The 27383-nt window shown below is 41.2% G+C and overlaps 1 protein-coding gene across 4 annotated transcripts in view; it reads left to right on the forward strand.

Annotated features, from left to right (window-relative positions):
• Positions 1 to 27178, forward strand: part of LOC128737996 (calsyntenin-1) — a 323240-nt gene extending 296062 nt beyond the window's left edge. For 3 of the 4 annotated variants that reach the window (XM_053832789.1, XM_053832792.1, XM_053832791.1), the window contains exons 6-8: positions 504 to 2577; positions 2652 to 3087; positions 17165 to 27178. In XM_053832789.1, the coding sequence (XP_053688764.1) occupies positions 504 to 2577; positions 2652 to 3087; positions 17165 to 17168 (2514 nt within the window). In that variant the 3' untranslated portion in view covers positions 17169 to 27178. Of the gene's footprint in view, positions 1 to 503; positions 2578 to 2651; positions 3092 to 17164 lie in introns of those variants that run through there. The other variant, XM_053832790.1, reaches the window with a different exon arrangement.
• The last annotated feature ends 205 nt before the right edge of the window (positions 27179 to 27383 follow it).

The raw sequence follows: 27383 nt of genomic DNA on the forward strand, positions 1-27383 counted from the left end.
AGCTATAGTTAAGGAATATTCACTTTATTGTGACATATCTCACCATCCATCGCTTCGTGAGAATAGACGTTATTTTTAGATAATATTCATTCACTCCTCTCCGAATGCCAGTATTTTCATATGAATTTTGCAATATTTCTCTTGTGCTGCACTGCACCATCAGTGTAAGCAACGTTTATTTTAATTTAAAATAATTCTAACGGGATGAATTCATGGTTCACAAATTAGGTAATTTAGTTGATTAAGTAAAATATCAATAACACAATCGGGGCACTCGCAAGGGGCGCACTTTAACTTCCAGTTTTTAATTCATTCTGTCCCTAGACGCTCGGTGTCAATGCGAATAAAACCAATAAACAGTGGGTAGACAGTGAGGCACTTTGACGGAATACAACTCGCTTGGCTGGGCACGTCTCGCGCCGAGGTCGACCAGGGCACAAGCAAAGAATTCCACCGCGAGAGAGAAACTCATTATTAACGCTTCATATTGTCCTTCTTTCCAGGTGGACGAAGGCCGGCTGTATCAGGAAATTATCCGAGTGGAAGCGACAGACAAGGACTGTACGCCGCTGTTTGGCGACGTGTGCAAGTATGAGATTCTTACCAGCGACCAGCCGTTCACGATCGATAATGAGGGCTCGATCCGGAACACGGAGCCGCTGTCGCACAAGGCATCGCACAACCACATTCTGTCGGTGGTGGCCTACGATTGCGCGATGAAACAGTCCGCCCCGGTCATGGTAAACATTCGAGTGCGACGGGTTTGTGAAGCACATGTCATGGGAGTGGCCGAACGAATCGATTACATTGCCAACTCGGTGGAGAGCGTTTTGCTGTTTCCGAAGATCCACCTCGAGCTGTGTGACATGCAGTGCAAGGGTGAAGATATGGTAATTCAATCATCGGTCGCCCTCAAGACCAAGCACATTTCGTTCGGATGTGATCGGGATGCTAGCCAGTGCTTGAAGAAGTTGAGTGATGACGAACAAATGGAAACTGGATTGGTTGATTTACTGCAGAAGAACACCGAATGGACTAAGGATTTGGTGTACGACGAAGGAGCTGAATCGATTTTCCACTTTGATGGTAGTTCTGGAGCGATCATCCCGAAGAACGTCATTAAAGCACAAGATTTTTCCTCTCACCAATTCAGTGTCATGACAATGTTCAGACATCACAGCATCTCTTCTAGTGACAAGCATACCAAGGAACACATTATTTGTAGTGCGGACGATCACAAAATGAACCGCCACCACATGGCTCTCTTCGTCCGAAACTGTCGACTTATCCTGTTGCTGCGCAAAAACTTCAACGATGGTGACCTGAACATCTTCAGCCCAGCTGAATGGCGCTGGAAGATCCCACAAGTATGTGACAACGAGTGGCATCACTATACAATCAACGTAGACCTCCCCAAGGTTGACCTCTACATCGATGGAGTCAAGTTCGAAAGCAACGTCGAAGATCGGCACAGCAATCCGGAGGTCATCGACGATTGGCCTCTGCATGCGGCTCACGGTATTAACACTACCCTTGCCATCGGTGCTTGCTATCAGGGATCGGAAAATCGTCTAAAACACGGCTTCAGCGGAGACATTTCCGAAATCAAATTATCACTGAAGAAGACACTCACTCCGAATCAAATTCGTTGCGGAACGGATTGTGCAGAAAAGTTACTTCCGCCAGCAGATCATTTCCTGGAACCAGAGCAGCAGATTCAATCCAACACTCAAATGAACAAAATTGTCATTGAAGGTAGCAACAAGAGTAACATTGAGCTGCTACTTCAGCAGATTCAGTATGTCAACAATAAGGATAACCCAACCATTGGTCGTCGCAACATCCAAGTAATGACTACCGTAAGCTGTCCAAACAAGAAAGCCATCCGGTTACCGACGATCGATACCTATATTATGGTTACATCGTCCAATATTTCTTCCGAACCGGTCACACCCTCCAGTACTCTTTACAGCAAGATCTTGGTAGATAAACCACTCACAGTTGATCAAAAACCACAGATTGTCATTACCGGAAACTCAAACCACTTGGTTTCCTACCCGGACATTAAGGATGGAGTCAAAATTCTTGCCCAGATCAACATCAGTATCTACACCGGCAAAGAGATTCGTCAATCTCTGCAGAAATTGGACGCCTGTAACGTAAATGTTTTTCCCAGTCTGAATCCGGACCACGAAGAGATAACCATCGACGACAAGGAAGGCACCGATGATTCGTTGTTCAAATTTGACATCAAGACCAAAATCAGCAAGGACGGAGTCGAAATGATCGGCTACGATACCATCGATAACTATCAGCACATTCTCAAATCATTGGTGTACATCAACAAGAAACCGGCTTACTATTTGAACCGAGTGTTCAAGTTGACCTGCTCCCAGGTGGATGACCACTTCCGAAGCGCTGAGTACACCCTGACGCTGACGGTGCTCCATCCGAAGCAGCAACCGACATCGGCAACTACGGCACCAAACGTACTGCTGGCAGTACCGTCGGTTCTGCCATCAGTGGCCAACGATGGACAGTCCCACACCGGAGCTGCCGTGGCTTCCGATTCGCATGGTAAGTATGATCAACCTTCAATAACTGTTCATCCATTTTTCAATTTTCTGTTTTCTACGATTTTATTTTCACAGAAACCAACCAGTACGCCCACGCGATGCTCCACTCGCACGACATCCAGGAATCGCAGTCCAAGGTGCACAACCTGGCACACGAAAAGGCCCAGCTGGCCTCGTCCCACTCGACCATGTTGATCGTGGTCATCTGTGCGTCGTTTGTGCTGTTGATCTGTGGCGTCGGAATCGCTCGCCTGCGGAACAACGGTGGTGGCGGCCTGGGCGATAGCAGCCAGTCGCGAAACCTGGACAAGCACCAACCGTGTCCGAAGGTGGCACCGGAGCAGCAGCTCGATTGGGACGATTCGGCCCTGACCATCACCATCAATCCGATGCAGAACGATAATCTGTCGGACGAGAGCTCCGAGTCGGAGAACTCGGACTCCGAGGACGAGGAGGTCATCAACGGGCGCTACAAGAACGTTAGCCAGCTGGAGTGGGATAATTCTACAATGTAAGTTGCAATGTAAAAGTCAAATTTTAAGGGAATTGTTGATGTAAGTGTATACAAATAATTACTAATTCCATCATCCTTTCCAATTCCGTTTCCTGTTGGAAAGGTTGTTTTAAAAGTATTAAAAATGAGCAAATATGGATATAATGCACATTATTGTCGGAGATGCAGCAGTTAGTGGTTTCGACAGAATAGTTTGATTTGCAATCATGACGAAATCTAAATTTGTGATCGAATCTTCTTAGTCCATATTTTGGCGAGACAGTAATCCTATACCTGCCATTAACTTAGGCGTGTGTTATTATTAGAATCTCGAAGGTCACTGGACACTGGAAGTGTTTTGAGATATAAAATTATGTCTGTCAGCACCGGCTTTTCGAGACTATAATCTTTGAAACCAATTATAAATTTATTACCATGATGAGAAACTCATATGTAATATAAATCTATTTTTGCGCTTCACGACTACCTATAAGCTTGGAGATAGTAAACGTTGACGCATAGGTAACCATGTGAATCCGTCAGTTTCCGTTCGATGGAGGCGTTTTGCATTTTACTTTAATGGAACTTGCCTTTGCATCACTTTTACAAGTGATTAGAGATTTTTGCAAATATTTTTGAACATATGCTTTTTTTCATTTTAAATTCGTATTTCATACTTGCGCTTATTTTGGTATTAGTTTGGTAAATATTCGAGCGGAGTTTATTTTTATTTTAATGCGGCTTTAATCATTTGATCATTTTACCACATAGCAGAGAAAGTGAGTAAAAAGCAATCAAAAGGAAAACGCTAAGTATTCAATTGCCCCGCGCAACAAGCTCGACGCAATGGAAAGTCGTTCTTGTTAAATTAAGTTCTTAAACATGTAGGTACTATGAACACGAGCTTATTTTCAGAAGCTAAGTATCGTATTGCAATAACTGTTTTTTGTTTGTTTTGGTGGTAGACTTTCGAACAGAACTATTATAACTTTTAAGCTTTGCCATCAAAACACTTAGTTATTGGTGTATGTCCACCGGTCCAGCAGAACAAAGGGATGAAATCAGGAATCTCCACTGCCTACGATCACCTGCAATGGCTATCCCCTGGCTCAAGGACAAGTTCTTGTCCAAGAATTGAATATTTCATTTATTCATTATTATTCTATCATTATTCTCTCCAATTCCTCGGACACCGAGTACTCTTCGCCAGATCTCGCTACATCTTGCTCGCTGCGCTCCTGGTCGTCTTGTTCCTACCGTATTTGAGGCGAACACCATCTTTGCAGTTTTAGCCACCTTCTGGATACTGGATTCGCCAAAGAGCTGTGCCAGTTCATGGTTCATCCTCCGCCTCCATACTCCGTTCCTGTACGCCGCCGAAGATCGTTCTTAGCACTCGCCGTTCGAAAACTCCGAGCACTCGCAGATCCTGCTCGAGCATTGTTCATGTTTCAGGCCCGTAGAGAACAACCGGTCCAATGAGCGTCTTGTACAGGGTGCACTTTTTACGGGGACTTAGTCTGCTCGACCGCAATTGCTTGTGGAGCCCATAATAAGCACGACTTCCGCTGATAATACGCCTCCAAATCTCACGGTTGGTATCATTGTCCGCCGTTACCAATGAGCCAAGGTAGACAATTTCATCGACTACCTCAAACTCATCGCCGTCGATCAATACACTACTGCTCAAGCGGTGTCGTACGACCTCGGTTCTGCTGGCCAACATGTACTTTGTTTTAGACGTATTTACCTTTAACCCAATCTTTTCTGCTTTGCGATTTAGTCTGGTGTACTGTTCAGCCAGATGATGCCACAGATGTTCTGCCGATAATAGCCATGTCATCGGCAAAGCAGACGAATTGACTAGATTTGTTGATTATCGTGCCCCGTGTGTTGATATCCGCTCGGTTCATAACACCTATGTTGAACAGCAGGCATGAAAGACCATCACCTTGATGAAGCCCTCTGTGTGATTCGAATGAACTTGACAATCCACCCGAAACCCGAACACAGCACTGTGTACCATGCATCGTAGATTTAATCAGTTTGATGAGCTTCCTGGGGAACCTGTTCTCGTCCTTGATTTTTCATAGCTCTTTCCGGTCGATGGTATCATATGCGGCTTTGAAGTCAACGAACAAATGATGCGTGGGAACTCTGTATTCATGGCTCTTTTGGGGGATTTGCCGCAGTGTAAATATTTGATCTGTTGTAGACCGACCTTCGACGAAGCCGGCTTGATAAGTTCCCACAAATCTATTCGTAATTGGTGATAGACGGCGGAAAATGATTTGGGACAGCACTTTATAGGCGGCATTGAGAACGGTGATCGCTCGATAGTTCTCACAGTCCAACTTGTCGCCCTTTTTGTAGATCGGGCAGATAACCCCATCTTTCCACTCCTCCGGTAGCTGTTCCGTATCCCAAATTCTAACAATTAGTCGGTGTAGACAAACGGCCAGCTTTTCTGGTCCCATTTTAATAAGCTCTGCTCCGATGCCATCTTTTCCAGCTGACTTATTGTTCTTTAGCTGCATGATGACCTCCTTAACTTCGTCTATCGTTGGGGCTGGCACCTCTTCCCCGTTTGTTGCACCGTCGAAATCGCTTTCCCCGTCGCCATAGTTCTCCGCCTGGGGGCCATTCAGGTGTTCGTCGAAGTGCTGCTTCTACCTATCGGTCACCTCACGATCGTCCATCAGAATACTGCCAGTCTTATCCCGACACGGCTCGCGGCACAAAGCCTTTGCGGTATCCATTCAGTTTCTGGTAGAATTTTCGCGTTTCCCGAGAACGATGCAGCCGCTCCAACTCTGCATATTCCTGCTCTTCCAGGTAGCGCTTTTTCTCCCGAAAGATTTGGTTTCGCTGCATCTTCTTCTGTTTATGTCTTTCCACGTTCTGACGTGTGGCACTGCGCATCTTGGCCGCTCGCGCAGCATTCTCCACACCCATCGCCCTCCTACATTAATCGTCAAACCAATCGTTCCGCTGATTCCGGGCCACATACCCGATGGAGCTCTCCGCTACACTGCTGATGGCTGTTTTGATAGTTTTCAGTCCTCGACAGGGCCTTCGTCCAGCTCGTCCTCTTCCGGCAGCGCCGCTTCGAGTGAATGCGCATAGTTTGCGGCGATATGTGGCTGCTTCAGCCGCGCGAGATCTAACCGAGGCTGGCGTCGGTACCGAATATTGTTTACAACGGAGAGTCTTGGGCGCATCTTAACCATCACTAGGCAGTGGTCCGAGTCAACGTTAGCGCTTCGATAGGATCTGACGTCGATAATGTCTGAGAAGTGCCGATTGTCGATCAAAACGTGGTCGATCTGTGATTCTGTCTGATTTGGTGACCATCAGGTGTACTTGTGATGGCTTCTGTGCTGGAAAAAGGTACTATGTACGGCCATATTCTTGGAGGCGGCAAGGTCGATAAGTCTTAGGTCCATTTCATTAGTCCGCTGGTGTGCACTGAACCTTCCAATCACCGGTTTGTATTCCTCCTCCTGGTCGACCTGAGCATTGAAATCCCCGATGACGATATTGATATCATGTTTTGGGCAGCGGTCGTATTCACTCTCCAACTGCGCGTAGAATTCATCCTTGTCGTCATCGGTACTTCGGAGGTGAGGGCTGTGCACGTTGATGATGCTTATGTTGAAGAATCGGCCCTTGATTCTCAACCTGCACATTCGAGGATTGATTGGCCACCACCCAATCACCCGTTCCCGCATCTCGCCCATCACTATGAAAGCTTACCCAGCTCGTGTGTGTTGCCGCAGCTCTGGTAGATGGTATGTCCATCTCTGAACGTACGTACTGTTGAGCCCTTCCAGCACACCTCCTGCAGCGCTACGACGTCGAACTTGCGGCTCTTCAATACGTCGGAGAGCACTCGAGTGCTCCCTTGGAAGTTGAGAGATCGGCAGTTCCACGTCCCGAGTTTCCAATCCATAGTCCTTTTTTGTCGCGTGGGTCTATTCCGATTGTTCCAGTGAGAATTTTCTTGTTCTTCGTTCCGTGCTTTAGTATTTTTCGTGGTGACGGCTTGCAAAGCCTTCTACACCATCCCCCTGTTTCGCCGGAAAGCCAACGAAGCTCGAAAGAGCCTTCCTTTCCTGTCGGCATACGACCTTGGCTTCCACTGGGGTTGGTTACTCGATTTCCACCAAAGTAACTCGTATTCCGGCTGGTACCACGAGGAGGTAGGAATAGGAGTTGCTGAATAAGAGGGTATGAATCACTGTAGGGTCTATTTTATGCGTGAATGTACGCGGCTCATTCGATGTGGCGAATTGAACCGTTCATTTTAGTCAATACTTGTGATAAAGTTGCTTGCCGATGCTTGATGTATATATTCAATTTGCGAATCCTTCAACCTCTGCTCATCCACAATGATGATAATATGCAGCTCTGCCTCATACAAACAGCCCAAGCAACAATTTGGGTTTTATTACACTCTTATGATGGCATTTAAGACCAAAATTGGCCTTTAAAACCACCATAAGAGTACAATAAAACTCACATTGTTGCTTGGGAGTAACTCTTATTAACTCGGATAAGACACCATTGTGCAAAGCCGTACACGATAACGCTTTGCATTGAGCCCCGATGAGATGCGCTTCAGATGTTTCCGTGATTGAGTCGGTCAAACGCTTTTTCAAAGTCAAAGAATACCAGCAGAAGAGCAGTGCTCGAAAAAATTGACAGCCCTGCATGAAGGCAAATATAAAACGCATTCAGCGCATACCCGCATAGTTTTACCCCTGGCAGCATTCTTTTATCTGTCAGCCCAAAGGCATGACTACTGAACTGCTGGCAGTGTTGGTTTTTCTCAGTTTTTACTGGATCGCTGGTACTTGTACCTTTGGACCATAGAGGCGCTGGACAAAAGGAGACTGCATATCCCATGTCCATGTTTGTACGGGGGCTTAGTCTGCTCGACCGCAATTGCTTGTGAAGCCCATAGTAAGCACGACTTCCGCTGATAATACGCCTCCGAATCTCACGGCTGGTATCGTTTTCCGCCGTTACTAGTGAGCCAAGGTAGCTTGACGTCAACTACCTGCGGCGTCGGTCGGCTCGGTTCCACTGGCCAGCATGTAATTTTTTTAGACGTATTTATCTTTAACCCAATCTTTTCTGCTGTGCTTAGTCTGGTGTACAGTTCAGCCACTGCCGATTACATCCATGTCATCAGTAAAGCAGTCGAAATGACAAGATTTGTTGAAGATCGTGGCCCGTGTTGATATCCGCTCGGTTCATGACACCTTGTAACGCTATGTTGAACAGCAGGCATACGAGAACATCACCTTGACGAAGCCGTCTGTGTGATTCAAATAAACTTGACAATCCACCCGAAATTCAAATACAGCACTGAGTACCATCCATCGGCTAATTGAATCAGTTTGATGAGCTTCCTGGACGAGAACAGGTCCATAGCTCTTTCTGGTCGATGGTATCTTACGCGGCTTTGAAGTCAACAAACAAATGTTGCGTGGGAATTCTGTATTCAAGGCCCTTTTGGACGATCTGCCGCAGTGTAAATATTTGATCCGTTGAGACCGAAGTTTTACAAAGCCGGCTTGATAAGTTCCCACAAATCTGCTCGTAATTGGTGATAGTCGGCGGAGAATGATTTGGGACAGCACTTTATAGGCGGCATTGAGAACGGTGTTCGCTCGATAGTTCTCGCTCCTCCGGTAGCTGCTCCGTATCCCAAATTCTAACAGTTAGCCGGTGCATGCAAACGGCCAGCTTTTCTGGTCCCATTTTAATATGCTCCGCTCCGATGCCATTTTTTTCAGCTGACTTGTTCTTTAGCTGCATGATGGTCTCCTGGAGGGGCTTTTCAGGTTTTCGTCTGTTGATTTATACGAAATGAATAAACTCATCAACCACCTTAAGTTCATCGTTGTCTTCGCTGAAGCCTCTTTCTATCATATAGGGTATTTTGCCTATCATTGAACGATGCCAATGATTGGACAGCGTCCAATAAAACGCTAATTCTAGAATACATATGCGCTCAAGCCCTATCAAAGTGCACGAATTACTCACTTTGATCAGTTGTGGATCATTTCATGTAACAATAGCGTTACATAAGGTAAGATTTAAAAACAAAAATTCAAGTTAAACATTGTCATATACAATATGGGCTATACCACTCAATTTTGTTAGCATTTCAGATAAGAAACATGTCTCACTAATTAACGTTTAAAACAATTATATTACCATATCATGCTGTACACAGCTAATGATATTGATCTATGCACTATTTGTCAACATTTTCAAGGAAAATATTTTTTTTTTTATAATTTTTAAAGTATAAAATTTGACTGTTTAATCATTGGACAATAAAGCAACGATTGTCCTAAGGTTGTACAAGTACTGAAATAGCATGAAAAAACCCGCATTACTTCTCATTATGCATGTGAATTTGACAGTTTTTATGTTTACGGCACTATTTACAAATGGTTTTCATTTGTACGCAAAAGCTTTCCGATGAAAATTTAGGTAATGATATTAATTTTTTATTTTATATACATGCTTTTGATTTTTTGGTGTTAATACAACAATTCCAAGAAAAATAGTCCTATTGCAAATTAAAGCTACTCCAGATTTGTTTAAATTATTTGTACTTGCACCTTATCTGAGAAATTTTATTATCGTGTAATTGATTTGGTGCTAAAAGTACCTGCTCCTGAATTAGGGTAATCACAAAAATCATCATTTTAGTCTAAAGACTTGAAGAAAATTAAGAAGTTTGAATCACCGAAACGTTGCGGTGTTAATGGTACTGACAGCCAACGTAAGATACTTCTATGAATATTGTACAATAATATTGGGTTGAAACAATTTTTTTATATAACGTTGAAAGTATTTTGTTTTCTAAATGTGCGCCAACAATGCACTATGGTCCAGAAAGCCAAATTAGGTGGAAAAAATTGTTTACTCAGTAGTCGTTGATTTTAGACTATTTACGTATTAGCAACATAATCTTGATTTAGGATGGCGCTTTTTTTGGCATGAGCTATTTTAGGGTGACCCTTAAATTAACCAAGATCCAGAAATTATCTTCAAAACGAAACAAGATAGAGCGATATTCACTGCAGCAATTTCATAGCTTGAAATATTTTGAGTAATATTGTAGAAGACGAAATCCTTCTATCTCGAACCGTTTCCATATTAGGGCGATTTTCCTGAGTCAAGTTAGGGTGACCCTGCTATTTTGCGATTTTTCTCCATAACTTTTTTATTTTGCATTTCTCGCAAAACACTTCTTCAGATGACTTTTGAAGCTCAATAAGACGCAACTTTTGGTGAAAAAAGAAATTGGCTATCTATTTTACTTCTACACTTATATTAAATTTTATGATAAAAATAGGCCGTTTTCAAATGTTAGTATCTCAGAAAGGTGCAAGCAGAATTAAAATCGGTTGATTGCGTTTGAAAGATCGTGATTTTTTGTGCATAATATCAAAAAATTGGAGAGTGGATTTTTGTCTATCTCAAATAAATCAACTTTGAATATGTGTGGTTTTAACATATTTAAGTATATAAAAGTAAACGAGTTGCGCCATAGCTCCGGAAGGCCTTGACTGTTCTTGATTAAACTTAGCGTACATGTTTCTTGACATAAGTAAATCAGTACAGGGGGTTGACAAAAGCGGGGTGGTCGCTAAAAATGGGAGCGAGAGGTACAAATAAGTAAAAGTGGCAGTAATTATATTGCATTTAAACCGTTATAAGTTGTGTGAGTGGTCCAAATCTAAAAGAGAATGTATAAACTTAACCTCATGTTTGTTGACTTGAACTTTATAATGAGGTTAGACATTAAAAACGGTAGACTTTCCAATAAACAGAGGGAATGGTAGACAAAGTAATGAAATCATATGTGTTTCATAGTATCATGGAGTGGAACTACCGAATGAGAAGTTTAAATAGTTTTCTACCCGCGACGCGGATTTCCGTGATTCCCACCTCCCCTTTTATCAGAGGCCACCATTCTTTTGTCTTTCAGCCACTTGGACATTTGTTTTCGATAAGGTTGAAAATCACAGGCGAGCGTGTGTGAAAAGCATAGCATCCAAAGCGTATTCCACTGACGCAAGCCTACGCCAAACAACTGCTGGCACTGTGTGCATACATTCTGCGTTCGTTCGTTTTTTATTTGTTAACGGAGACTTTAAAACATTAGATTCATTCGTCTCCGATATACATTCTGCTACCTGCACACTCGCGAGTGTACAGCCTCATATTAACTTTCTACACATCCCGCCAGCGAATCCAAAGCTCACGAGCTGTACATAGGTCGTAAGCACGAGCGGCACACTAGGATGTATGGATACGGATTTTACTTCATTTTTCTTTACATTTTTCTTCATTTTGCACCCTCGCTTACACAGGCGGGTAAGTGTGCGGGCCAATGCGAGCGATGATAGGTATCAACTACTGGGTTGCAATGACGAGCGTAAGCAACGACCGTAGCTGATAACTAAATAGCAAAGTATTGCAAAGCCTAGGTGCTACATTCCGTTATAGAAACTAGACCTTCTGTTTTTTATACGACAGACTTTGCAGCCAGCTGTTAGAGTGCAGGACAACTGCAGGGCCAGTTGCTACGATCCTGTTTACTCTAACAGCCTCTCCCAGTCGGGATTCGAACATATGACGACTGGCTTATTAGACCAGCATCATACCTCGAGGCCAACTGGGAGGTGATAACTAAATACACTATGGCAAAAACTTGTCGCAGTGCATGAGAATATCAGAAAAGAAATCCGAAAGAAATGCTCATGCATATGTGTTCGTTAGAAGAAAATCGTGAGAGAAATTCGACCACGCGAATGCGGTCTTCACAACACTACGTTTCAGTTTGCAAATTCTTATAATACAAAAAACAAAGCTTTTTTCCTCATTTAGACATATCTACCCCTTCCCTTGATTAGCTCTTCTCGGTCAGCGGCCCTTTTGTCTACAGAAACGTGTACGTCTCTCCGAAGATAATGAAAGAGACACAAAGTCTTCCTTATATTGTTCTACTTCCGTAGTTGTGACCCTCCCATCTTTTCACACGCTCTTCATCTTATCTCCCAGCCACTTGTACAACTTCTAACAGACCAAATGCAAGATATTATTATTATTATTATTCTATATTTGAGAGGTTTCCAGCCTGTGGCAGGTTCGCCCCTTAATGCAAGATGATCGCAGCCACTTTTATTTATTTGTACCTCTCGCTCCCATTTTCAGCGACCACCCCGCTTTTGTCAACCCCCTGTACTGATTTACTTATGTCAAGAAACATGTACGCTAAGTTTAATCAAGAACAGTCAAGGCCTTCCGGAGCTATGGCGCAACTCGTTTACTTTTATATACTTAAATATGTTAAAACCACACATATTCAAAGTTGATTTATTTGAGATAGACAAAAATCCACTCTCCAATTTTTTGATATTATGCACAAAAAATCACGATCTTTCAAACGCAATCAACCGATTTTAATTCTGCTTGCACCTTTCTGAGATACTAACATTTGAAAACGGCCTATTTTTATCATAAAATTTAATATAAGTGTAGAAGTAAAATAGATAGCCAATTTCTTTTTTCACCAAAAGTTGCGTCTTATTGAGCTTCAAAAGTCATCTGAAGAAGTGTTTTGCGAGAAATGCAAAATAAAAAAGTTATGGAGAAAAATCGCAAAATAGCAGGGTCACCCTAACTTGACTCAGGAAAATCGCCCTAATATGGAAACGGTTCGAGATAGAAGGATTTCGTCTTCTACAATATTACTCAAAATATTTCAAGCTATGAAATTGCTGCAGTGAATATCGCTCTATCTTGTTTCGTTTTGAAGATAATTTCTGGATCTTGGTTAATTTAAGGGTCACCCTAAAATAGCTCATGCCAAAAAAAGCGCCATCCTAAATCAAGATTATGTTGCTAAGACGTAAATAGTCTAAAATCAACGACTACTGAGTAAACAATTTTTTCCACCTAATTTGGCTTTCTGGACCACAGTGCAATGGCGAGCAAGTTTTTCATATTTTTTGAGAGCTAAAGAATTTTTTATCATTATTTTTGAAAAATTTTATAATTTTATTTCTTTTATAAATAAAGTTTCGATGATAAAACGAAGATGAATGGAGCATTTTTTAGACTTTAAGGAAACGGATATTCGCAGTTTTTCAGATTATTAGCTTGCTAACAAATTTGTTTCGAGTAACCAGGAAAGAAACAAACATAGTTTTCCTTGTAAAAACACATCTTGCCATTAGGCCGCAGGAAATAGAAGAATAAGGAACAAAAGTATGTAGGGGAACTGTGGGTAAGACGAACAGGTTAAGAAGAACAACTAATATAATACAGAGAACTAATGATTTATAAAACCTAAATGCAGTTTACTTTAGTTCAATATATTGTTTTCAAAAGCAGCTAGTGAAATATTTAACAAAAAATGTTTTTCAATGTGTATTTTGAGTATTAAAAATGGTCCGAAAAAGTGAACATTTTTAGTGCTGCGGGTGAAACGGACAATGTGTGGGGGTAAGATGGACAGGTATTGTAAATCGCTCCAACTAAGAGCATATTATTATTTTTGACCCTCAACAACTTGAATACGTAAAATATGGTAGTGTAGCGTGCAAAAAATGAAGGGGGCAGTCCACCCCCTCCCACTAGAGGCAGCCAATAGAAAATTGTTTGGCAGCGGCAATATGAACAAGCATTCCAAAAACTGTTTCATGCCCGGCCACTGCTAATTTGTTTGAAGTTCACGTTTGCCGGTTAAATTTACATTTATATGCTTGAGATATCACCAAGAAGCAAAATCAACCATTTTATTATAATACGTTCATTGACCATCTTACCCACACTAGCAGTTGTCCATTTCACCCCATCATTACACATTTTTTTAAAGCGTTCACAATTTTTCATACGCAAATGAAATTACGTATTATTTCAATGCAGACGTTGCTTGAAAAGGTATACAATCGAAAAACTTCATGCTATGAGCAACATTTTGGAATTAAACCACTCAAAAAGCTTAATTTCGATGGAAAAAAAGTTACATCCAGACGCAGAATCATTTCCAATTTTTAGTTTTTCTGTACTTTATCAAAATTGGAAAGTTCTAAATGATGATGGAAACGTTCAGACAGCATGAGATAGCAAGATGGTTGGATGCCCATCAAAACATATACGAATTTTAATGCTTAATTAGTAGAATCAACCACCTGTCCGTCTTACCCACCCTGTTCGTCTTACCCACAGTTCCCCTATGTATTGCGGGAAAGCATAAGATATGTAGGATAAGGGCATCGAAGATTAGAAAGGGAAATTACCATCCCTTAAGAAATATATTAATAATTAGTAACATGTTAACTAATTGCTGATTATTTTTAATAAATATATCTCAAAGTGTATTCATTCTTAATAGTAAGCTATCAAATTAACTTTGAGGTCGGTGCAATATATTGCATGTCCAACCATTGGACTATAAGTGTCCAACTATAGGACAATACGGCTTCAGAAGTGTTCAACGATTGGGCATTCAAGCGTTGTCAAAAATCGCATATGTTTTCACGAAAAACTTATTTATTTCGTAAAAATGGCCATGTAATGTGAACATATTTTGCATCCGATTCAGATTTTTAGGTTTCTGTCTATTTGTAATTATTTATTTAGAAAATATCGTTAAAACTCAAAACTCAGGGGCTTAGCTGTGCGATCATTGGCAAATTACCCTATCTCCTTTTAGACGCATTGATCTTTAGCTCAATCTTCCTAGCCTCCATTTTTAGTCTGGCGTTGATTGCTTCCGCCGTCTCAAAATTTCTAGTAATGATGTAGAGGTCGTATGCGAATAATAGTTGTTGGTTATTTTTGCTGAAGATTGTTTCTCTCGTTTCGAGACTCGTTCAGTAACGATGTTGAATAACATACGGGACAGCCCATTGCCTTGCTTCCAATACACGCACGTAGTACATCACTTGTTCCAGAGTAGCTTTGATCAAACACTCAGTTTGATTGATCCGGAACCCATACAAGTATTCGTCTACGCCAACTACAAACAGCGCTTGGCTTTGATTGGCAGTATTGATCACAAGCCCGTTACGTTGTGAGCACTCTGATACTCTTTCCAGATACACATTTACCATCCTGGTTATTTCTAGTGAGCAAGGATCAAGATGTCTTATAGACTTATAGTTGAACGTCATCAGTGTACATCTGGATGGAACAAAACTTGAGAACAGTCGAATGATCATGTATGTAGCAGCAGAAAAGCGTTGGTCCGAGAACTGAGCCTTGAGGTACACCCGATATCGATTCGACTCAGCTGGAGCGGCTATCAGAACTGAATACTGTTACCCCGCAAGCTGTCAGATCTCTCTTTTTAGGGTCCTTCCCCAAGATACGCTGCAACTATTCTATCGGAAATATAGTGGTGCCCCAGGTAATAGAGAATAGCTGAAGATGCAACACTCGTACAAATAGCACGGCGTCGGGTTTGAGCATCTCTGCTGATACGCGATGGACCCCGGGAACTTTGTTGGATTTCATACATTGGATAGTTGCGTTGATTTCACGCAAGGATAGGGCCTGAGACTTGACGCGCATAATACGTCACATCGTTAATTGATAATGACGAGATTTTGATGACATTGCAACTTAAAGAAGTTGTTCGAAGTCTGTGAAACCTAATCTATTCTTTTTCTTCTCTACGTCCCTCATTCTTCCGCCGGGTTTCACCCATGAACCACGCTTTCTTCTGAGGTGCGCTACTGAAAGTTCGACGAAGGCGTTCGTGATGGCCATTCACTGTTTCCACTTCCGAAATACCCTCTGTTTAGATCTCAACATACAGTTTGATCCGGTTTTGCTTTTTTGACTGTACCACCTTAGCAGAGCAGATTTTCATAAGTTGTGAATGGTACAATTGTAAAGTTAGTTAGAATCTACAATATTGCGGAACTAAGCACTGCTTTATGCTTTAAAAATAGTTATGGTGCTATAAGTTCCTAGCAAAAAGAGCGCTCTTTTAGCTACCAATGGGGTAGCAGCCTTTAAGAACAGCAATTAATAAAGATATCGCAATACTTATTTCAGGGATATTGTAGATTATAACTAAGTCTATGAGAGACTCATATATAATTTTTCGAAATCATGCTTGTCTCAGGTGGCACAGTCAAAACAGCAAGATCAAAGCTGATTCTAAGATAGGCGTCGTCGTCGTCCTCATCATCGTCACCATCGAACCGGAATGGCTCATGCGGTTTCACGCAGTCGTCTCCATTCAACTCGTCGCCCATTTCCCTCATTTTAAAGTTGGTTTATATCAATTTCAACATTCAAATATGTAGCAATATTTTCTTTGGTTTGGACAAACTTTGGTTTAAGTCTTTTGGTCAATCTTCATTTTGTATCGTGTTCTGTGTGACGCCTAGCAAGATAACTTTAATTAATCGACAGAGGCGATGTTTCGATTTTGGGTTATTGACAAACACAATACTTCCAAGATTTATGACAATAACACTCTGGAAAGAAAGTGCCGCAAATTAAACGATGGTAAGGTCAAACCTACGTAGGATAAAGAAGATAGAATCAATAATCAACAAAGTTAATTTTCGCAACAAAAAAGCTTGACAGATCAATTAGCATCAAATATCTTGGTTCCTTTTATGGGAACTTTTCACAATCACTTCCAATAAACGGATAATAAGTTTTAGGCCGTTAACTTTCCTTTTGTTTGTGAAATATAACTCAATGGGTAAAGTTATGTTGATTGGTTCTACAATATAGTATATGTCTAACAGCTGTCTAATTTAACTTAATCGGTTGCTCGACACAATGGGCTCAGCCATGTAGAAAGATAAATACATGCTAATTTCATAACAACGTATGCCATTAGGCATCATTAAACCATGTACACGCTCCGTACTGCCAGACTAATTATATTAAATTAGGAGTAACGAAATTATTTCCGCACGATTGAATTTATGATATGATAGCTCATATTTTACGTGACTTGTAATAAAGCGTAATAACTCACGTTTGCTCTTCCCCTTTTTTTCTCTTTTTCCTTTTCTCTATCTCGTTACAGCTAAATGAATGTATCAAAAATTTTAAATTATGGAAAATTTATTGCATATTTTAAAATTAATAAAACCAACAAATGTGAAAACAAGCAAAATTGCCATCCACTTTCCAACCTATTCGGTATGTATGCATGTACACACACTCACACTTACTCACAGACAGAATACACCAACATAGCCGGCAGACGCAGATCGCCTCCAAGTTTAGACATGCATTTGTAGCAAAAGTAGCAAGCCTGATGAAAAGCGGAACGGTGCCGTACCTTCCGGGTTGTTGCAGTCCGTGCAGTCCGTTCAGCGAGGCAACCGCACCAGTAGTGATCCGAAAAAGGGACATCAACCCAGTGTAAAAAGACCATGCGTACCCATGCGAACTGGACCGAGCGTGCGAGTGAAAAGCACTGGTATCCACTGATTAAGCTTAGCACCACAGACTTGTAGGGGCGTGTGTCGGAAGATGAGCAGAAATTAAGTTAAGAAAGTCAAGTTTGTTTTTAGAAGTTTTTTTTTGTATCTATTAATCAGGGAACTGTGAGGATAACGAACAGGCAACACTGACTGGGAACATTCCATTTGTAACTTGTTAAATTTTTAATGCAAAACTAACTAGAACTTCAAAGCCACATATTAATGCAGTGAACGCAGGGGTTTAGAACGTAATTCACTCCTCAGCTGAGGATTCTAACGAGAAACCACGAGCGACGAAGGTTAAATTGTTTTACCGCAGTGGAATGCGGATTTTGGTTGGCGCACTTCCGAAACTTCTGGGTCAAGTGCCACAGGTGCTGCTGGCCCGGCGGTGAAACCTATCGGAAAACCACCACCGGATGGCTCAACCGAATGAAACAATTTGGTTTATCCAGCAAAAGGATATTTCGCTGTGTATTCAACCACATCAAGCAACATCATTAACATCGTCATCATCATCAACCGTAGTCCGTAGTAGTGAAGGAGAAAATCTGTTTCAAATTGCTGCCGCCCCACATGTGCAGGGCGGGAAGGGTCGTATAGTGTTGTATGCCCAGAATGTGTGGGCGTTCAACCTGTAGCAAACCGAACCGAACCGAGCGAGCATTATCATTATCGCTTTATTATATATAAAGCACATCGCAAATTTATGTTGCCCACGTACATATATCGAAAGAATGGCAGCCGCCGAGATCATTCGGTCGTCGGTGGCAGCCGCCAGCAGTAACAGATAAAAGGATGGCTCAGGCAGGTAGAGACAGACGAGCGTGCCTGTGGCTGCGGAAATTTTTACACCGGCACAAAATGAATGAAATGTTTGGCTTTGATAGGATTTTCAAACTGCGAACGGCGGTACCGCGATCCTTCCCCGTGTGTTTCCTATTCCTAGCTGTCAAAAAGTGGGTCGCTGGGTGTGTTTCTTCGGTCGAATGAAAAAGTAATAACTTTTGATTCGGATACGGTGTGAATGAGTTTTATTTTAGTATTTTTTGTCTGACTAGAAATATACTCTGGTTCAATTAAAATATGTCATTTTTTGATGGCGGATTTTTGCCGGTTTCGAGTTAATTCACTGACAGGAAATCGGCACTATCAGTCACAGATTTAAAGTTTATAGAGTTATCCAATATTATCAGTTTTAAAAAGCTGTCCTCCAATCGCAACTTGAACACCAGCAGATCGCGTGTCCTCCCATACTGCGCAAAGTCACCAAAGGTTGCATTTCCGTAAAAGACCACTGGGAATGTCCGAATTCTATAGAGCTCTGTACAGTTTTGTTTTGGCAATATTGATGATGAGTCTTAACCTCACAAATTTTCATTTAATAGTCCTAATAGCCTCTTTCACAGCCACAGAGTCTACCCAATGATTTTGATGGCATTCTCAAACCCAAGAAGTAAAAGTTCTTTGTTCATTTGCCCTGCGTATTACACCATCAAGAGCCATGTTAAATAGAAGGTTTGCGAACGCATCTAACGCATTAGCCATAGTTGATTTCGTTAAACTGAATCTTACGCCACCTTGAAATTGATCAGATGGCGAGTTCGCAGGTTGTGGTCCTGGAACTTATCTAGGATCCATCGCACGTAAACGAAAGGTCGCTATTCGCATCAAAAAACCCCAATGACGGTCACATTTTGATGAACAGAATACAATAATACATAAATTTATCGAGTTGACAATTAGCTTCTACAATCGATTCGTTGGTCCTTGGATGCATTTGGATTGCATTGCCATCCTTTTATCGGTTGCTGCATTGCACAACCGCTTCTTAGAGTTCTCAACGTCGTTACAGCTTATCTGTGCGCTTCTATAGGTCTCTTGATATTCTCTTGTATTGGTAGCTCCGCTGCTTCTGATTTGCTTCGCCCGTTCCATACTCATATTCCTCACATTTTTATCACATTCTGATGCAGAAACTCATTTGTGATTGTTTGTAGTCATAAATAGGTTGCATTAACTAAACTCGCTTGAAATCTAGTACTTGTGCTTTCATCCGTCGGACCGTCGGTCGGTTTGCTAGAAAGCAGCTTATGATCATCAGTAAAGAAAACGTCCAGCGACTGTTCTGTAGAAGTTCCATTCGTCGTTTTTAGTAAAACTGTCCTCTGCACTGGCTATTACGTGCTCTTGACGCTCGAATTTCTTTCGACAATGGGCTCTATATACGGCAGCTATGGTCTCCTTCAGGTCATCCAACCGTCACGTTTATCAACCATTCGTGGATCTTACAAACAGTGAGATGCCGGAGCGACTGTCGGCAACGTACTGCATGTTTCTATCGCACTGATCGAGTAGATAACAGTCTATCTATTTAGCGGTAGAAACAAACAGTATTCATACAAAAATATTATCGTCACAAGAGGAGCGTGTGGTGCGAATTTAGAATGATTAGACTTCTCAATATAGCGGGCGGCAGCAGTTGAGTGTGTAAAACATTCGGGTACCAACCGAAAGAGCGTGGGTGCGAGCCGCACCTGCCCTTTGCGCAACGCAATATATTTTTGTTCTATATCAAAAATTTTCAGTTAATTCAATTAATCATTATTCGCATCGGACACTTCCTCCCGTTCCAAAAAAAGTGAGATGGTGATCAGAGGCTATGTTTAGTTCCTAAAAAGACGTTATGTCGGTATTCTCCAAAAACTGTCGATCGTCACTCAGAACATGATCGATATAGGAGCAGGCGTCCCTATTAAGGTGTCTTTAGGTGTGTATCTTAATCTTTATACATGGAAGATAAGTGCTACAGGTGTCCACGGTAAAGCTTATTCGCGGCTCAGGTCTTTTTCATTGGTGGAAAAATTAATGTGGTGCCTTCCCATGACCAAGGCCAATCCATTTTTTTTTTCTCAAGCAGTCAGTCCCACCGTCCATTCAATTTCATTTCAGTTTTTGTGCTGGAGTACAAACGCTACGCACAGTACCGCCACACTTCGTTCAGTCATACCTCTAATTGTACAGCAAAACGAATGCAATCTGATGTGTTTTTTACATTTTCGCTTCGATCAAGTTTCCTTCACCGTTTGGAATGCGAATGACTGCAAAACAGTCAATTGACTGACAGTCACCGCACTAACGAAAAGCAACCGCGTTATCGTATGGTTCAATACTTGAAAAAACCAAAACCAACACTACATCTGCATGGAAGAAGTCGCTCGAACGCTGTCCGATACAAATAAACATGTTGCTTGGGTCAGATCGACGCCGAGCGACAATCTTTAACTGTGGGAAGCCAATTTGGAGACAAGCAAAGAAACGGAAAAATACGTCACCCATGATGCCAGTCAGTTTGCAGTTTACATTCTTCAGTATGAACGTAAAACGGGAGAACGAGTGGTGAATTCTCTTGCGGCAGATTGGCTACATTCAAAAAATAGTCAAATGATCGTTTTTGAAGCGCAAGTTGAATGCAAAATGCGTGCGCATTTACGCAATCACAACAACTTGCGATGTTTTAAATCAAAAACTAATATTTTTGAGCTTATGTGGGAATGTATATAACGATTAGAGAAACTTTCCTGTCGTAACATGGTCTATCTCTATTGATTCCTGGTCATTGCAGAAACAAAGGAAACGTAATTGCTGATCAATTGGCAAAAAGGGTCATACAGGGCAATCCATAGGGCACGAACCCTTTATTTGACTATCTTCTTGTGCCCTTAAAATGGTACTTAGGAATTGGGTAAAAATCTGTAAGTTAACTGGAATTGGCTGGAAAATGTTCTATAAAGCCTTAATGCTCTTCAAACACAAAAGCTCTCAACATGGCATAAAATAAAAGAGGTCACACCATAATAGATCAAAATAATAGTCGCTGTGATCCCCAACACGGGCACATATCTTCCACACGATTGTGAGGAACATGCTCCTCAACCCCAACGGGGGACGGGAAAAAACCGGGCTATGTCATTTTTGGCAACATTTGTCGTTGGCGTTAAGCATTTTGAGCAACGCATTTCTCAATTTTGACCTGTTTTTAAAGTTGATAAGGGCTTAGATGTTTTAGCCACACCTACCCCGTTTGAGAAGAATGATAAAGTGGAATGATTTGTTTCTTTATTAGATACCACTTACCTCCCAGTTGGCCTCAAAATGTGATACTGGTCGAGCAAGCTAGTCGTATGTTCGACTCTCGACTGGAAGACAGTGTTATAGTCAATAGTATCGTAGCGCTAGTCTCGTAATTGCCCTGTACTCTAACAGTTGGCTGTGAAGAATTTTGAATAAAAATAAGGTTTAAGTTCCGATATCGGAATTTGGCAACCTTTAGTTTTCCCTGGTTTGAACTAACATAGTTTAATAAATTCGATACAAATGTTTATTCCAATTTATTATGGGTGATAGCGGTCTGCAAATGTAAATGTACCACTTAATACATTAAGTGCATTCATCGAAAGTTTTGAAATGATTCTTAATCGCGACACGAACGCAGTAAATTGTAATGTTCACATAATTTCACAAGAAAAACTAGAGAAATTGTTTAAAAAAGTCAATGCTCGATAACCTGGAAAATCTCTCCATGCTTCCGAAATTCTTACATTCAGTTCATCAATCTTAGGCTTCTTGCTAGTCTAGATCTGTCGCATAATGATTGCTCAAATGTTTTCCACTGGATTTAGATCTTGATTTAGACTGTGAGCTGATCATCAAAGATCAAAGTTTGTTCAATAGAGTTCACAAAGTTTGCTCAATAGAGTTGTACGTATCCTGTTCGTTAGTTACAGGATAAGTACAAGACTACTGCTATGATCCCAAAAAGCAAAGTCTTAAGGTTCGAAAACAGACACTGAGGAAGCCTGCAAGTCGTAGGCGAAATACGTATCTGTCATTGAATAAAATACACATAGTAGAATTAAATTGGATAAGTTTTCTTATTTGTTTATTTATAGGTTTCGTATTCTACTAAGACGCTCCAAAAACTTCAGTCAAAGTCTTAAAGGCCAAACAGAATGCTGCGTTGACGCGTCCGTCTGCGTTATTCTGACAGTTTTCCCATGGGTTTACTGTCAAATTGACGCTAACGGATGCGTTGACGCAGCATTCTATTTGGGCCTTTAGGCTTAAACGTCTTTCTAAGACTTGACCCTTCTTTATCGACAGACTTCGCAGCCGGTTGTACAGGCCAATTATGGGGCCAATGCAACAATTCTACCGACTCTAACAGCCTCTCCCAGTCGAGAGTCGAACATACGACGGCTAGCTTGTTAGACCAGTGTCGCACCTCGAGACCAACTGGGAAGTCAATATTAGTTCACACGTGTTTTATAAAGAAACTCACTGCATTTCATCATTCTTCTCTAACGGAGCTCGGTGTATACTGGTAGCTGGAGTTGATTACGCCATGGTAGGAAACAGCAAACAGCATGGGTCAATCATCCGGAACTGCAAGCGTTAAGCCATTAATAAAGAGCATAAAGAGCCAAGGCCCGAGGGGACTGCCTTGTGGGATGCCGGAGAGATTCGTGAAATACGCAGACCGCTGGTTTCCTATCCTCACAGTCAACTATCGTACAAGTGCAGAATTAACTCAAATTTTTTCCATTTTGGCCAGTAGCAACTCATGGAAAACGTGTATTGTACTAATAAATACTAAGAGGGGCGCATCGGGTATGCATATTGCCATGCTCCAATGAAAGCAAAAGATGTCCCAATCCCAAGCATCGTCATCATCTGTTATTCTCATTTTCAATAAAAACTTTTACCTGCGAAAAAACGGCTGCGGCTTCACGTCAAGTGCTTGCTTTTCATGATAGTACAATAATTAATTCGTTTCGATTCAAAAGCTCTTTCACTGTTTATTCAGGTGTAAAAAAGAAAGCAATTGGGAAAATGTCGTATCTCGTCTGGTTTTGTGCCATTTTTAAACAAGTTTGCTTTGATGGGTTGCTGTGACTTTTGCCCACACTAACTTAAAAGATGGGAAAAATGGTTGATATTTTTTCGACAACCAAGTGTTTGCCTGTTCTGTTAGGTATCAACAGTTCATACATGAGAAACGGCATTTTTAAACAGTTTTTAGTTCCTACATGTATCAAGCAGCAGTAAGCCATACATTTGTTCTAGTGACCATTGCAAAGAGAAAGAGCCATATTAAGGAAAAAAGCCAGTTTCAGCATGAATTCCGCACAGTTTTTTGGACAGGCACAGCGCACTTTGCACAGACCAGCACCATCACCACCACCAGCAAGCACACAGAAACGACACAATCACAAGCGAACAGCTGTTGTTCGATTGTTTTAAGTAGACAGTCTTGAAACCGTCCATATTGAATGAAGCGGCGAATTAGTAGCTGCGCATCTAGTACTAGAGTAGCAACTCTGTGTAGTGATAGCAGTAGTAGTAGTAGAAGTAACAAAGCAGTAAAAATGTAGGAATAACAGTGTTTTTCACTCGGACTCTGGCCGTACACATACACACCGATACACACACGTACACCGCGTGCACGTTCACAACCACAATCCACCCGTAAGGTGCACTACGCATACACTAACACAAGCATAGACACACATACACGAACACACTGAATGCCGCTTCCCACCTCTCAAAAACCTTTCAAGCCGTCGTGTCGTAAGCAGCACTTGAACAGAAAAAAAACAGTTATACAAACGTTTAGGGAAAATTTGAAGAAGCAAAAAAATAGACGAACTGTAAGTTCGCGAAGGCAACTTCCGATGCGCATTGATAGTTGTGAGTCTAAGTTTCTAGTTTTTTAGTTGCTTTACAAATGTAACGAGTAACACACAGATGGAGTTAGCAGAAAAGAGTTGGAAGAAGTAAAATCAAAATAATTTTGTGATACAAGTAAGAGCGGGATGTAAACGAGTAATAGCTATTTGTTTGATTGTTTTTTATTTCATTAGAGCGGGAAAGCAGCCTCCCGGCTGGTTGACGTTAAGGCCGCAAAGTAAAAAAGTAAAGATTTCCTTTAATATTATCATTAGTTGTAATATTTTCCACGTACTTTTTTATATAAGAAGAGATATACGCTGTGTCCAAAATCCATTATTTGAAACTATGTTTTGGATTAGAGTTTTTTTTTAACAAAAACCTTTTTTCTCCGTTAGAATTGACACACCCAAAACGAAACACACGTGTAGCATATAAGTGGTAAAACAAGCAAAAAACAAAATGTATAATATTGAAAAATTGGAATTCTACATTAAAAACTAACACGGCAACAGGTGGTAACTATATCAGTACTAACACTCACACATGGTTTGGCAACATAAAAAAAAAAAAACGATCAGCAGCATTGTGTAACTCGCAAAACAAAAAACCCAACTTCAGCTTTCAAGTTACGAGAACGCAACCGCTAAATTATGAGGTAAACTGAACTTAATATATATATTTATATAAGCGGTATATTAATTTGATATTAAGAAGATGAAAAGCCACAGGCAAAAGCTGACAGTCCCAATATCCAGCAGTACATTTTTCCTTAGTGCCAGCGCGCCCGAGCGCGGCTGAGAGCAAGGAATATCAGGAGGTGTAGAACCGTAGTTAATAAAATTGTGTGACACGTTGGAAGCAGGAAGCAAGAAGTATCGCAAAAGAAACTCATCGAAAACAGGAAGCACGAAGGCGTCGTCTCGGTGGATGCAAGCTTTCCATCCATCCGGATGACGACGACGACGGGAGGAAGTAGGGCAGAGGAAATCTCGTTATCAGTGCTTCTTGACATTGCTGTGACGCAACTGGGATCAGTGCATGTAACAGGATATACGTAAGCCTTGCTTGCTGCTGGAGCTTGAAGCCGGCTGCGGGTGGAACACGAAGGGGTGATGCTACTGGGGGTTGCCCCAGTAATGAACAAGTTTTGAGCCAGTTTCGAAACAAGGTCATTAGACAGTTGTAAAGCAGTCAAACGGATTTAACGATGGGCGGAACTTGTCGTCACACAGTTGGCGTTGACATGGCGCGCGTTAGATAGATTGCTCTTACACAGGCTCTCGACATGTTTAAGGACATGACACGAATCACCGCCCAGAATAAGCAAAGGTTTGTTTATTTTACCTACGCGACCGCTATGGTTAAACTCTTCTCATGCAATTGGCTGTAAGGAATTATACTTTACAGACAAACAGATCAGAATAAGTGTGGAATTTATCACAGTCTAAATTGTTCGTTGCACTGTACCGTTTGTGTCTGCAGAACAATGCTGAGCAGGATAATCTTACAAACCCGATTGCTCTCCTTCCTTTCAGGAACAGACAGACAAGCAGGCAGGAACGATGCATACAAATGTAGCTATACGTATAGGAAATAAAGAAAAAAAAACTTACTTAACTATAACAGTCACAGTTGGCAAGAGAGATAAATTTAATTATACATAATAAAAACTTGTAAAAGATAGTAAAAGGCAGTGGAAGTAAATATTGGAGTCTAAAACATATGCTTAAGTTTGTGAAAAATAAAGCAAGTCAGAAGCAACAACCGTAATCGTGTTTAAATGTGAATACTTAAAATGGAAATAAAAAAAAGGAAAACAACAACCACGTGTACACCATGTTTAGTGCGCGTATAGATGTACACACTTACGTTAGCGGTACGTGAACTTTTCTGTTAAACGATTATCCTATATAGACTAACAAGTAAAGACAAGAAATGATATTTAGCTTTTAAAAAGGAACACAGACTTACTTGAGACTAAATAACGACAAAATTAAGGACGAGCGAAAATTCTATACAAGAGAATAGTTAAAATCCGAAGGATTTACTCATTAAAAAAATGCTGCTTTCATAATCTTTATAGAATTAAATAACAAAAAAAGAGAAAGTAAAGGATCATAGAAATACATCATTCATCATGTGAAGCTTGATTAGAGAGACCTAAAAGGGAAACGTGGACCTTCAGCGTCAGCATCATCCAACTGAAATTGTACCTACTTTAGTTTCACCATTTTCAAAACCGACGACAACAACCGACCACGGCGAAGTACCTACTGTACTGTACTGTACGGTTTTGGCCTGTCCGCTTCAACGACAGCGACTGTCGATGACGATGTGAAAAGCGTTGCATTGCGGCATCGCCGCCGTTCATCATTAGACCATCATCATCATCGGTCGAGTTTGATGCTGCAGTTGAAGACGACGATTGACGAGCGAGCGCGCTAACACTGACGGTTTTGCGATATTGTCGTTCCTTTATAATTTTCCCACTTGTTCAAAAAATCAAAACGTTGCGGTGGTGCATAAATCAACATTTTCCTTTCTTTTCAATATACCGCACGGTATGGGTGTGCAGCCCGTTACAAAACTAAAATGTCGTGACCATTCAAAAACAATTTCTCACAGCCCTTTACGTGTGCATGCATGCAGACGCAACATTGATTGATTGATTACCCCGCCATTGATTGGACTTTTCACGTTGTTCGTTGTACCAATTGTAAACCGCCACCGTCGAATGTTCCCTCTTCCTATGCCCGCCATTCCCTCGTCGTTAGCGCAAACAATAGGCACACACGATTACAGTCACGTATTACAAACAAGAAGCAGAAAAAAAACAGGTAGCGATGCGTAGAGTTGTGAGCAAGCGAAGAAGAGGATAATAGTATAAATTTAGGCGAAATCGCAACCACGGTCCTTGTAACATTCTCTATCAACACCTGCTATTATTTTGAGAAATAAAGTTTAAATAAAAAATGAAGTGTACAAGTGTTTTGGTTTTGATAGCAAAAGAAATGTTATTTCTGAGAAATATTTCTATTATTTTTTTTATATTTGATATAGGTACAGTGGCGAAGATGATTCCAG

The sequence above is a fragment of the Sabethes cyaneus genome, chromosome 2, assembly GCF_943734655.1.
Source record: "Sabethes cyaneus chromosome 2, idSabCyanKW18_F2, whole genome shotgun sequence".
In the NCBI taxonomy this organism is placed as follows: domain Eukaryota; kingdom Metazoa; phylum Arthropoda; class Insecta; order Diptera; family Culicidae; genus Sabethes; species Sabethes cyaneus.